The following is a 15006-nucleotide window of genomic DNA, read 5'->3' on the forward strand; positions in this document are numbered from 1 at the left end:
CTACATGGTGGGTGTTTTAAAATTCCTAGCTCCGTACTTCCGGTTGAGGCTAAAACATAAACATCATAACAAAAAGTCGGCCAGACGCTCGGCCGTCATCCATCCACTTTTTTTCAAGTGAAAATTAGGGAAATAAAGTGGTGGTTGGGAGACACATTCCACACCAACTGGGTATGCATCTATGTTCGTACTATACATATATGCTACGAAATTGGATTTAAAAATATAAAATGGATGAATGGCAGAGTTCAAAGTGAGGCCCGGTTAGGCTAATTTTGGTCTATAAAATTTGGGTGATTTGGCCAATTTTCACTACATCTGGCATGGAAAGCGACAGGTGCATAGGACCGGAGAGTCGTCTTTATGTAGTCTATAGTATCTGCAATGGTCCATAGCAGTTTTAAAGAAAAATAAGCAAAAATGAGATTTCTATGGATATTTCAACACTGGTACCCACTCGTCAATGTGGAATTCGCAAATCTGCACTCCCCTGCCACCTAAGATTGTAGCATTTTATCCATATTCTTTTCACAGATTTACGAAAGAATGACAAACTGTTATGACAACGCAAACAACTTTTCTGGTATTCAAACTTTTACTTTAATTTACTGAAAACATTTTCTATTCAAAAAGCATGATTATCGTAAACAATTATCGTTTTATCAGACAATAGACGTTAACATCTTTTAATACCAATCGGCTATTCAACAGGCAACAACACTTGTCACCTGTATTTATAATAAACAATTATCACGGTATATAATACCGTTAATTACGTCTTTTTGCTGGATCTGTTGTTTGTTTACCAGTAATCGGATATGCGCCTACTTTCGAGACAAAATTATGGTAAGGGCATGACATGCGCTTATTATCCCATACGGAATAACGGCAAGGCCATATGCGCTTACTTTTGATATGCGCTTATATTCGAATATGCGCTTATTTACCAGATTCTACAGTATCTGAACACAGTGCTCATATTTTTATAACAAATTAAATTTAATAATCTATGTAGACCTACATTTATATAATCTCTTGTCCAAATTTTTGTTTCTAACTTTCGGTCAAAAATATTGTGATGCTTTCACTTTCCAACAGAAATAATGTAATGTTTTCATCTTCTGCCAGAAATAATGTAACGTTTTCACTTCAGTTCTCAATATTTCCAGGTATGAACATGCTGAGTTAGTTACAATTCTATTTTTGTCCTAAATTCGAAATTCTTGCAGCCATCTTTTAGCACTTCAAACATTTTATTCTCTCTTACATAGTTAATTTTATAGGGATCTATTTCAAAATTTGAATCATGGTCCTTTACAGATACAGATTGTTGAAGAGTAAGGAGACTATCAACGAATGTACGCCATGTTTCCAGGCTCATTTGGATGCCAAATAGTTCAATGTGTCCAAGGTTTCTCATCTCTGGTGTAACAGTGAGAGCATTGGTATCAATATTTACCGCCTTTAATTTGAGTTTCCGTAACTGATGTAAAGTATGAACCACAGAATCCATTTGGTTGTTGTATGTAAATCTAGGCACCCAAAGAGATCCAAACTTAAGTTCAATCAGACTGCTTGCATTTAACAGAAGATCAATATTTAATGAACTGGATGAACCCAAATGTAATATTTCAAGATGTTTAGTGTTAATGTCAGGAATCATCACGTGGCAACAGTGTTCAAGTCTAAGTATCTGAAGCTGATCATTTTGTGAAAAATTAATTGCATGACCTTCACAATCATACTCTGTGCATTTTACCTGGTTTAATGTAAGACATCTTAGAGGTGTTTCTTGTATAAATGAGCATAACGATACCAGCTCACTATGGGGTAAATTACTATTACTAATAAACAGATATTGAAATGGTTTCAATTGTACAATCCATCTCCATACTTCTTTATTTAAGTTATATCTGGCTTCGACAGATAACACATCCTCCGGTATTATTCTTTGTAGAAAGGACATCTGTGTAACGCTGTCTATGATAACATCACAAAGGCTGAACATCGTTTGATCATCCGCATCTCCCTCGGATAGACAGTTGAACATAAGATGCTGAATCTGTTTAAGTTCTTGGATTGGACTGAGCAACTTAGACTTTGTCAGAGCGCTTCTATATGTTTTCATATTTTCATCCCTAGATACAATATCTGAAATCATTTTTGACAGTTCTGATATTATGTATGGAGATAATCCACATATCATTTTAAGAACGTTTGATAACTGTAGTATATCGGCAGTTGATTTTCGCAATAGGTCTTCCAAAATAGTATTTTCATGTACTGAGCGCTCATGGGCTTTGTTATACTGAGTAGACACATGTATAGCGGCGAAAAACTCAAGATACGATATGTGAATGAATACTAACCTAGTGTCCATTTTTATCGGATTAAAGCAATTCTCTTCTACCAGAATACCTATCTTTATGAGTGTAGTTATACAATTATTTGACACACCTCTCTTTCGCAGTTGTTCTCGGCCGAATGTGTTTGACCCCGTTTCTGAAGTTATGGCTTTAAATGCAACTCTAGCTAATGGAAGGAGATATCTTTTGTTCGCCTCACATCTGTCAAAAGTACGTAACATTTCAGGGAGCTTCTCATTTTTATCCTCGTTTGTATCTTCAATTTGATCTTCCTCCTCGTCTTCTTCCTCTTTTTTGTTTTGTGTCCAGCCAAGCATAACATTGATGATATGACTGTATGTATCACTGATAGACTTTCCAAATTCAATTTCATTGCAGTACAACCATGCCAATTGCTGCAAAAGCAGAGGGGTTTTCTCCAGATGTTTAAGTTTCACCGATTTGACTTTCTTCATGAATGCCCTTGAAGATATACCTTTATTGTTAGACTTTGACAGGTACTTTTCAGTGAAACATTTAACTGATATGATATTAATTCCTAATAATTCTACTTTTTTGTCACATTCCGAAGACTTCATGTTGAGTATTCCTTTAGCTGATGGTCGAGAAAGTGTAATGACCGTTGCATGTTTTGCTCTGCCTCTTTTTGGTAAACCATAACTGACATGTGATAAACGACATTTATCTTTTGGAAGAGTCCATTCATCCAATCCGTCGGCAACGATTAGACAACGTTCCGATTCTCGCTCAAGTATTCCGCCTATCACGTCATTTGACGCAAGACCGGCGTCTGTAACTATCGCTTTGATCATTTCAGTTATATCGCTTAGTCCTGACATTTTCTGCAAGGGTACGAAGAAAAGAAACTCAAAATTTCTAATCTCATTGATATTTCCATCGTCTGTATTTGAAGACTGATCAGCAATGTATAGAGAGTCATCATCTGGTTCAGATTCTGGCATAGACACAGACGACCATTCGCTGTCACGTATATCTGACTCGTTTATATCTTCGTAAGTAGCTCCGGTATCAGGCTCAGTAGAACTGTCACGCTTGCTGCCAGGAACAATATTGACTGAATTATTTGCAAAAGCAGCGCACCAGTTTTGAATCATCATTTTACAGAAAGAACTTTTCCCAGTTCCAGCATCGCCAACTATATAAATTGCTTTATGTTTTTGTCCATTTGTTTGAAATATTTCACGATATCCATGTATTTCTTTTTTAATGTCTTGGCCATCATTGGACATTGTTTGTCCTTCTACTGCCATTTGTGGTGAAACATAAACTTCGTTTATGCTGATGTCGTTCTCTCGGGATTTTAGAGGTGAAAAAGATGTTTTTACATAATGCTGCTGATATAATTTCACCAAGTCATTCTGGAGCGCTGGAAAAGAATCACAACATTCCTAAAGTTTATAATATCATACAATGATCTATAGTTAATTAAAACTACTATTCAGACAATCTCTAAATTTACCTTTGAAGAGTAAAAAGGCTGATCTTGGGTAACTCATTGAACTTGGTCGAGGAGTTATGGTCAAACACATTCTGTTCAAGTTTGGTTTTATTTGTTTGTTTGATTTGGGTTTAACCCCGTTTTTCAACAGTATTTCAGTCATATAACGGCGGGCAGTTTACCTAAGCAGTGTTCATGGATTCTGTACCAGTACAAACCTGTTCTCCGCAAGTAACTGCCAACTTCCCCACATGAATCAGAGGTGGAGGACTAAATGATTTCAGACACAATGTCGTTTGTCAAATAGTCACGGAAAACATACACCCCGCCCAAGGATCAAACTCGCGACTCTGCGATCGGGCGGGCTCAAGTTTGATGAAGATCGAATGAAAAATGTTTGACTTAGAGCGCCAACAAGATTTGTGACACACACATTCACACACGCACACACGCATGCATACACACACAGGAGTAAATCAATATGTCTCCCACACCATTGTATGGTGGGAGACATAACAAGAGCGCTCGATTATCTGAAGCACTTCAACATAATACCAGCTGCCAAAGAAAACTTTTGCTCCTGTGACAATGAGCCATGATCATGGCTCATTGTCACAGGAGCAATTTTTTTTTTCAAAATGGCTTTTTGTCATTTTTGGTTGCGGGTTTATCCCGCTACCAAAGTTAAGTGTATTTCTGACAATCATGTAGTATCTTTATTTGATTCCAAATCACATCCAAAGGAATTTGTTCATGTGCTACACAAAGTAGTCCCATTCATGAACAATGCAGATGAATTATCAATGATCAAGCAGTTCTTATTCATCCTCTATCCATTCACACTGGCTATTTAGATTATATAAGATCTGTCAATGATTAGGTATTCCAGCCCATGGTTACATCACTGACTTCCAGCTGTTCATGTAAGGTCAGGCAGAGTTTATGTTAGATATGAGGCACATTAGTATTTGTTTCTTATACATGTATATTTATAGACTGGCATTTAAAATGAAAATAACTCTAGCAAAACCCGCAACCACCAGACATCTCAAGGCTTTGATTTTTCTAAGGAAACATCATAATTGTAGTAAATTTAAGTGCATATGGCTCATGAACCCATACAGTATCCTAGGTACGTTACAGCCACCTGTGTCCTGACGGTGCAAGTCGTCTCATGATGCCGGAAACACGTGTGAAGTTTGAAAGCATTTGGCCGCGTAGTTTCTCTAAGAAGCCTGCTTATATTTAAAATTTTAACCCCAAATTCTAAGTAACACGAGGGTCACGATGGCCCTATATCGCTCATCTGAGTTTAATAGCTTGCTTGAACAAAATTATTTGCTAAATTATAAAAAATACTAGAGATGCTTTTTGAGAAAAGCGCATGTCCCCCTCAACTGCCCCTATAGATCCATAAATCAAAAGTGCCTGGGCGGATTTGGCTTGTTATCGAACTTGACTAAGGTCTTATGCCAAAACACATTTTGTTCAAGTTTGATGAAGATCGGATGAGAAATGTGCAACTTAGAGTGCGGACAAGAATAAAAAGGCTGATTTTTCGGTAATTCAGGGGTCGTAACTCCAAAATGCCTAGACCGATTTGGCAAGTTATCAAACTTGGCCGAGGTCTCACGGTCAAACTCATTTTGTCAAAGTTTGGTGAAGATCGGATGAGAAATGTTCGACTTAGAGTGCGGACAAGAGTAAAATGGCCGAATTTTGGTAATTCAAAGGCCATAACTCCAAAATGCCTTGACCGATTTGGCTAGTTATCGAACTTGGCCGAGGTCTTATGGTCAAACACATTTTGTTTAAGTTTGGTGAAAATCGAATGAGAAATGTTCGACTTAGAGTGTGGACACGCTTTGTGACAGACAGACGGACAGACAGACACATAGACAGACACACAGACTGGAGTAAATCAGTATCGTCGCCTGATTCTTATAGTGCTCTATCTCCATTTTTTGAAAAAAAATGAGATTTTTACATCATTTTGTTTGTCTCGCCGAGCTCTATCGTTCTGGAGCAAGAAAACGTAACTTTTGACGTCATAGAGGAAGATCCTGGGCATTACAGGACTTAAAGCACTGTAATGTTTAAAATTATTCTGACCAATCATACACATAAACTAACATCATGTGATCATCATTAGACTTTGTAAAGGAGTGTTCTATCTCCAGGTAACTTAATCCAGAATTGCTCTAACTCCATTTTAACCAATAGAATGCACAATTACATAGTGATCACAACAAAATATGGCGGATAGGCATAGCTAGTTGTAGCATGTTTGAAATATATTTAGAATGCCTATCTACACGACATGCATAGGCGAGATTGCTTACATAGATTAATTATTTTATCATCTTAATACTTATACAAACACATAGCTTTGTCAAGCTATAGGCAAGAAAATACATGCAAGATTTTTCAACAAACCTGTAGTGATGTGGATTTCGGATAGAAGCTATTTTCATCATTCTGAAGCTGTATCTTGAGAAATACCACTGAATATTATAGATACGCAGCTGCGTAGTGAAAATCTGGCAAGCATACACAATTAAATTGGCTAATCTCTTTCGTTGCAATAAGAAGTCTATATCATGCAACGGAAGTTGCTTCATACGCAATCATTGCTTACTTCATATTCTGTTTAACAATTTAGGTACAGTTTTGCAATTTATTTCGTTATCTAGAGCGCTCTATCCTACTATTTGATTACTTATTCTGTAATAATCCTGAACATGTGAAATATTACAATCGTACGCCGTCTATGCTAACGGTTTAAAAAGGCAAACTTCTATAATAGAACTATAACACAATATCAAAAATTGAAAAGAAATTGGTGGCTTTCAAGTCTAAAAGAAATTTTGAATAGGAAATATATAATACTGCAGACGTAATTTTCATGCATAATGGTTATTAAGTTATTTTCAGACGCCATAGAATATCTGATATAGGCCCCTATCTTATAATTGTACTTAAGTGTATACAATTATCAATTATTCCATGGTCACATTATTGAAGAAAATAAAATCAAATAGAAATCAAATAATTATACCCAATTATTGCCCGGGTATGACACCGGTACAAGTCATCCGAGGATAGAGACTAATTCAGATAGTTCGTGACATCCAGTTCACAGTGAGATAAATATCTTCTTTCTTTATTATTGGTAATTACATAATTTTCAATGGCCTAATAGGTAACTGAATTATATGTATTATATTTGAGAAGACCTTAAACAAGATTCTTAAAATTTATCAGATCAAGATTTCAGTGTAATACAATGTACTTGGTTTTAGATGTCGTTGAGATATATCAGCCATCACGCTATGTTTTTAACATTTGTTTTATGAATCAGTATGTTAGTACAATGTCTGCCCAGTGCTAATGTTCAACCCTTGTATAAAACTTTTTAAAAGGACTATTAGGCTATAGCCTAATATATGTTATTTCAATGTATATTTCAACACTGGGACGTGGAAATATGTTCCTAACACCCGATAGTTTCTATAATCATGTTTGCTATAACCACTTTGTTTTACATTGAAGGGACATTTTAAATTGTTCCTTATAACCAAAAATCTATCTGAAAATTCTACTGACCAAGTTTTGGTATAAATGTAACCAGTAGTTTCAGAGGAGAAGAATTTTAAGTACATTGTTGACGCAGGAAGACGGACGATGGACGCCGTACAATCCACCTATACTAATAGCTAAAATGAGACATGAATAACACATTGTGTTACATGCAGAAATTGAACATAATATAAAAACTGTTGTTTTGTGAAAGAATACAGTTATAACTGAGAATATTTAATTGCAAAGACAATGTTATTAGGTATTGTTATAATGCTTAGTATTATGTCAAACTTAATGCCAACCGATAACAAAACATGGACAATCTTACTCAGCGTAATGAAAAGCTAGTTGTATTTGGCAAATACATGTAGAATAGTTACGACTAAAAACGATTTTAGATCTGTTTTTCATTGTTGATAATAATTATTGCGGTCACTGAGTAATTAAACTTCAGAAAAATTTTGTTGTTGTTTAACACAATACTACGATAGGTTTTTACAAATATCCATCTGCAAATAATTTCGACCAATCTGCCTAGTTTAATAGTCAATTATGTCTGTAGCGTAGTAGTTTAGTTAACTCTGAACAATTTGGACAGCATGGTAAAAAACTGGCAAATCAGTCCAAATCTTCTGATTTTTGAACACCTGCCCCTCACCACTGTTTGAAACCTCGCTTTTATATGTGAGGAAGCCATCTAGCTGACACGAAGGAAGTCATTTACCCAGGTATCCGCCCGTGCCAAAAAAAATGCACCTAGAGTCCTCCGCTACAATGACAATCTTAAAAGTTGCAATATGGCCTATAATATTGTGTCAGTTTGACGATAGTAAAACCAAAACCAATCCTCCTTTAAATAATTTCAAAATGAGTACAACGACTGTAATTACTGTTTAAGAGCTCTTGCCCTTTTTTCCATATACAATTGTAATAAATGTTATCTTGCTCTATGTCCAATTTTGTAAATTTACAGTGCTCTATGTCCCGATAGAGCAATACACCTTTAACATTTTTTTTTTTCAAATTTGCTCTATCTCCGAAGTGAAAAATGTATAATTGCAGAAAAGTAAAAACGAAAGGCATTTGAAAGCATTTACAAGCTGAAAGAACTAAACGCAAGGAACAAGTAGATATATTTATCATCTTTTTCGCCCAGACATAAAGAAACTAGACGAGAGTTAAACTTTGGAAGCGATTTTCGCCACGTTTAAATAATGGTAGATAGAGCATCGTTCCACTCACGCGACGATATGTCTCCCACACCACTATGTGAGAATTAAGGTCATGGTATAGATTCTTCAAGATGAGTACTGAAATCTGTTAAGAATATACAAGTGGTCCAAATCTCTTTGCTTAAGAAATTATTTATAGCAAAACAGTGCTTTATCACTATTTATACACGATGGGCGGTTATACGTCAGGCGTAATAATTTCACGAGGGCGCCCATCGTGTAAAAATAGTGATAAAGCACTGTTTTGTTATAAATTATTTCGATTCTAATGTTCTTTATCGTAAAATTTATATTAAATTTGCTGGAAATGCTTCTTCGCGCAAGCATGGCGCCAATAGTAGGTCTTTGTTTATACACGCCAGGACAGGAAATGGTAATACGTCTTGCGGCAGTTCGGACGAAAATTATTGCGAATTATTCAGCAAAGTGAGTAACTAACTCAGTATGTTTGTAAATTAATCAACACATTTGTGCAATGTCACATTTTGTTTAAGATATGTTATAAAGTAAAATATTTCATGAAATTTGATGCGTACGTAGCGCTAAATTATGGGGCGCCGTTTGACTATTTTATAGGCATTTTTTGATATCAAAAATCATTTCTTGATATCAAAAATTCGATTTCTTGATATCAGAAAATCATTTCTTGATATCAAAAAATCAGTCACATTTTTTGATATCAGAAAATGAATTCTTGATATCAAGAATTCATTTTCTGATATCAAGAAATCGATTTTCTGATATCAAAAATTCGATTTTTTTGATATCAGGATTTCATTTTCTGATATCAAGAAATGCTCTTCATTTTCTGATATCAAAAATTAGAATTTTTGATATCAGGAAATGAATTTTTGATATCAAAATATCGTGTTATTTCTTCATATCAAGAAATCGAATTCTTGATATCAATAAATGATTTTCTGATATCAAAAAATCGATTTCTTGATATCAAGAAACCAATTTTTGATATCAAGAAATGAAGCCTATTTTTTGATATCAAAAATTCGGCACTTCACGATCTAAATATAGATCATATAGAATTGTATAATCCCCGCTATGGAACGCCTAGACTGTCTTGACATGATGATTATTACTTAATCATGTGCATTTCCCAATATATTCGGTACAAATTATAATCTTTCTTGTAGATAAAGCAGTTTGTTATGTACATTTACTAGTTTGTCCGTTACATTCCTTAGTTTGTGTTGTGCATTCACCAGTTTGTGCTGTACAATTGATAGTTCCGCCCGCTTAGCTCAGTAGGTAAGAGCGTTGGTCTACGGATCGCGGGGTCGCGAGTCCGATCCTCGGGCGGGGCGCATGTTCTCCGTGACTATTTGATAAATGACATTGTGTCTGAAATCATTAGTCCTCCATCTCTGATTTATGTGGGGAAGTTGGCAGTTACTTACGAAGAACAGATTGGTACTGGTACAGAATCCAGGAACACTGGTTAGGTTAACTACCCGCCGTTACATGACTGAAATACTGTTGAAAAACGGGGTTAAACCCAAAACAAACAAACAAACATCGTCATGTGCATTTTCCAATATATTCGATACAAATTATAATTTGTCTTGTAGATTAAACAATTTGTTATCTACATTTACTAGTTTGTCCGGTAAGTTTCTTAGTTTGTGTTGTGCATTCACTAGTTTGTACTGTTCAACAGATTGTTCGCCATGTGCTTTTCTTAATATGTTCGGTACTAATCATAATTTGTTGTGTAGATAAAACAGTTTGTTATGTACATTAACTAGTTTGCGGGTACATTTCTTAGTTTGTGTTGTGCATTTACTGGCTTGTGCTGTCCAATTAATAGTTCGTTATGTGCTTTTCCCAATATTTTCGGTACAAATCATAACTTGTCTTGTAGATAAAGCAGTTTGTTATGTTTTAGTAAACAGATATGTATTAATTATCTTTTCAAAAGTTTCCGAAAATAGATAATTACCGAAAAGAACTTATTTAACATAAGTAGAATATTTGTTGTATGTATGAGAATCCACTTGTAAAGACAAAAAATGTAAGGGTACACGTTGTGTAATTTAACATGAAATCGGATATTTTAAGCAATCAACTGGACAGCACAAACTGGCGAATGCACAACACAAATTAATAAATGTACCGGACACTAGTAAATGTACATAACAAACTGCTTTATCTACATAACAAATTATGATTTGTACTGAAAATATTGGGAAAAGCACATAACGAACTATTAATTGGACAGCACAAACTAATGTATGGACATCACAAACTAATAAATGTACCGGACAAACTACTAACTGTACATAACTAACAGTTTTGTCTACAAGACAAATTATAATTTCTACCAAATATATTGGAAAATGCATACGACGAACTATTAATTGTACAGCACAAACTACTGAATGCACAACATAAACCAAAAAAATGTACCGGACAAACTAGTAAATCTACATAACAAACTGCTTTATTTACAAGAAAGATTATGATTTGTACCGAATATATTGGAAAAAGCACATGGCAAACTGATAGTCATTAAGTCAAAACAGTCTAGACGTTCCATACCCCGCACTGAATGAATTAATTAGGGGTTATCCCTAATTGCATGTCTATTTTTAGAATAGCGGGAATTTTTGATATCAAGAAATACTTGCCATTTTTTTATATCAAGAAATCGAATTTTTGATTACAAGAAATCGAATTCTTGATATCAAAAAATGATTTCTTGATATCCACAAATCGAATTCTTGATATAGAAAAATAGTCCGTACTTTTAGATATCAAAAAATGATTTCTTGATATCAAGAATTCGATTTCCTGATATCAAAAAATATAACTAATTTTTTGACATCTAGGAATGATTTTCTGATATCAAGAAATCGAATTCCTGATATCAAGAAATCGATTTTTTGATATCAAAAATTCATTTCCATTTCCTGATATCAAAAATTCGATATTTTGATATAAAAAAATAAACAGCATTTCTTGATATCAAAAAATGAATTCCTGATATCAAAAGAACAATTTTTTGATATCAAGAAATTCATTTTTTGATGTCAAGAAATGATTTCTTGATATCAGAAATTCGATTTCTTGATATCAAAAATTAATTCTTGATATCAAAAAATAATTCTTGATATCAAGAAATCGAATTTTTGATATGAGGAATTCATTTTTTGATATCAAGAAATGCTGTTTATTTTTTTATATCAAAAAATGCCTAGATAATAGTAAAACGGCGCCCCATACTAAATATCACGTTGTCTTGACGTCAACATAATATCTTTGTGATGATTAAAGCATTGTGAATCATATTAGAATGTAGCTTCAAAAACAAGAAAGTAGGTTTATCATAAAAAATGAAGGCCTTCAAATGGTCTGTCAACTGATTTATCACGGGGTTCACATGCACAGGGATTGAACGCCATCGTGGTAAAATACCAAAGCGTCTGAACGATTAACCGCAGTAAAGTAGAGAAGAAGCTTTTATTTCAGTAGTACAGCCAAAACCAAATAGTTGACCCACTTACAATTAGAAAAATCTTAAAAATGTGAATGTTAAATAACAGTTCTTGATTTGTATTATTTGAAAGTCCAACATCTCCTGGTTGTCCCTGAAAAATTTCAACCACAACACTGATAGCGTTTAAACAATATCGAATGTTGATACATATGTGTATTTACTCATGTTACGGAGGGTAGATTTTAGTGACCATCTATATTTTTGGACATTAAGAAATTAAACAATAACGCGATTACTTAGTCAAAAGAAACACTTTAATGCAACATTATTGAAAAACACGTCAGACACACAATTCAATCAATATGACATTTTCTACCGTCAATACCGAGAGAAAATAAAGGTATGTGACTGACAATTTTAAGCTGTATTTTTTAAACAGAAATTTAAATATTTACACTCGTTATAATGTGCTACGTTTATCACAGTGCTGGAATGGCGATTCTAAAAACATACAACTCCATTACGGAGGTGATAAAATTTACAACGAAATGAAAACATAAGCCTAAAGAATACATTGTTGCTTTTTTCTACCATGGGAACATGGGTTTTGGAACTTTATCAAATGTTTGAAAAGAATGATTAAAACACAACACAATAAGTTGACACATTACAGTTCCGGCAGTGTTTGAGTATTAGAAACCGGTCACCTATCATAAATTAAAAAAACAATAAATTTCATTAAAGAGAGAGCCATTGAAACAGTACATTTTCAAACAATAACCTGCAAAAGACTAAACAGCAACTAAACTAAACCACCATGTGTGGCATTTATACAAAATCTGTATATACAGCAAATATTGGAGCATCTAGTAACGGAAGGGATAATGCCTTACGGAAATTGTGTTATATGTATAGTTAAGCCTATAATCAAACTACTGTGTGTAATAGATTAATGAGCATAATATTAAATGTCGGGGCTCTTTAGATAAAGTTCAAATGATAAAGCCCTCTCATGATGCAGGCTTTCTATCCATCTACGATCTCCGTCAAAGAACATCGAACATTTCTTGATGTTCCTGTCTTTTCTAAATAATCAGCTATTTTGTATACGTATGATTTCTTTTATTCATTTTACATCTTGGACGAATGGGACTTTGAATTTGTTACTATATTTTAAGGATTCAGGAAGAAAATTAATCAGAACTTTATCAGGAGCCATGTCTTAAATTACACAGCCATCCAGATGTGTCTCCTCGCACACAAATTTCTGTGATTTGAAAGCAACCGTTGAATTTGCATTTTTCGGTTACTTTTCTGATATTAGTGTGTTTGTCTACCATTCTCTGAACACTTCCAACTCACTAAATAATGTTAATTAACGTTTCCTTACTAACATTTTCTGTTTTTTATTCTGTCACATCGATGTTTCGGACGTTCAACATACAATAGTTTCTACTGGATAATAAATTCTGTAAAGATTCTTTGAAAGCAAAGAATGCAGTGAATTAAAATAATAGCAGAGTCGGTTTGATTAAGTCCGTTCAAATCAATGTAAGTCATATGTGCCACCACATCTTCTTTGCACATGGAAGAAAAATAGTCAAATTTGTCAGAAAAGGAAATTCAGAGAAACCTAATTATAATGTAGTCGCCGAAGTCACATTTCTTTTTAAAAAAGTTAATAAGATTTTAAATATTAAATAATGACGAGAACATTACTCAAACCAGATCATATTGGGTGCAGTGACTAAACAAGGACAAGTTCAATGCAGTCAGACAAACTATCTCACCTCCATAACGGTATTGTGGGGAAATCAAGCTGCGATTTGCGCTATTGAATGTGCAAGGCCTAGTCTCTAAAAGAACAAATAAATTAATTTCACCAGAGATAAAAAGGGTTTTTGATGAACATGACTTAGTGTTATTCACAGAATCTTGGACAGATGAACACTCAGAGTTACATGTTAATGGTTTTGAACATTTTGTTTTAAATAGAAATGAAATTAAGAAAAATAGTAAACGACCGTCCGGTGGCATTATCGTGTACATTAGAAATAAATATGTATCGGATGAAACACTAGTTTTTCAAAGTAACGATGATATTTTATGTGTGAAAATTAAGGGTTCTCAACTTTCTTTAAAACATGATTTATTTGTGTGTTTATGTTATGTTCTTCCAGATGATAGTAGCAGACAATCTATGATTGATTCAAATATTTTCGACAGGTTGATAGATTATATAACTAGCCTTTATTCCAAATACGAAAATAATTTTCATCTATTACTCTGCGGAGACATGAACGCTCGTACGTCCGACAGCCCAGATTATGTTACAGACGATAATTTTAGGCACTTGGATATATTGCCAGATGAATATGTGGTCGATACTGTTATAACACGCTATTCTCAAGATAAAGGCCACACAAACAATAATGGTATTTTGTTACTTGATCTTTGCAAGCAGGCTGGTCTGCGAATTTTCAATGGCCGTGTTGGTAGTGATAACATAGGCGTTAAGCTGGTCTGCAGTTTGCAGTTTGCAGTTCGCAATTCGAATTGCAAACCGAAAACTGTTTTGCATTTGCAGTTCGAATTGCAAACCGCAAACTGTTTTGCATTTTGCAGTTCGAATTGCAAAATGGATTTTTTATATGATCCGTGATTTGCTTTCCAAGAATGATGTTAAAGACGGTTTTGAAACATTAAAATTCACCTTTAAGTCTCCTTTGCGCTTTGTAATTTGAATTGCAAACTGCAAAATGTTTTGCATTTTTCAGTTCGAATTGCAAAATGAATTTTTACTTTCGATTCACTCTATGTATTGAACTGCGATGCAGTTTCTCAGAAACATGGTATTTTTAGGGGTATTCTGCTTTAACATTTCAATCTTATTTGCACTTTGTAATTTGAACTGCA

At 34.2% G+C, this 15006-nt stretch overlaps 1 protein-coding gene across 1 annotated transcript in view; it reads right to left on the bottom strand.

Annotated features, from left to right (window-relative positions):
• Positions 1-101: 101 nt before the first annotated feature.
• LOC128554274 (uncharacterized) overlaps positions 102-15006 on the bottom strand; it is a 34285-nt gene continuing 19380 nt past the window's right edge. The window contains exon 6 of the mRNA XM_053535531.1: positions 102-3753. Coding sequence (XP_053391506.1) covers positions 1190-3753 — 2564 coding nt within the window. The 3' untranslated portion in view covers positions 102-1189. The remainder of the gene's footprint in view (positions 3754-15006) is intronic.

This window comes from Mercenaria mercenaria, unplaced genomic scaffold (genome assembly GCF_021730395.1).
Source record: "Mercenaria mercenaria strain notata unplaced genomic scaffold, MADL_Memer_1 contig_4894, whole genome shotgun sequence".
NCBI classification, from domain to species: domain Eukaryota; kingdom Metazoa; phylum Mollusca; class Bivalvia; order Venerida; family Veneridae; genus Mercenaria; species Mercenaria mercenaria.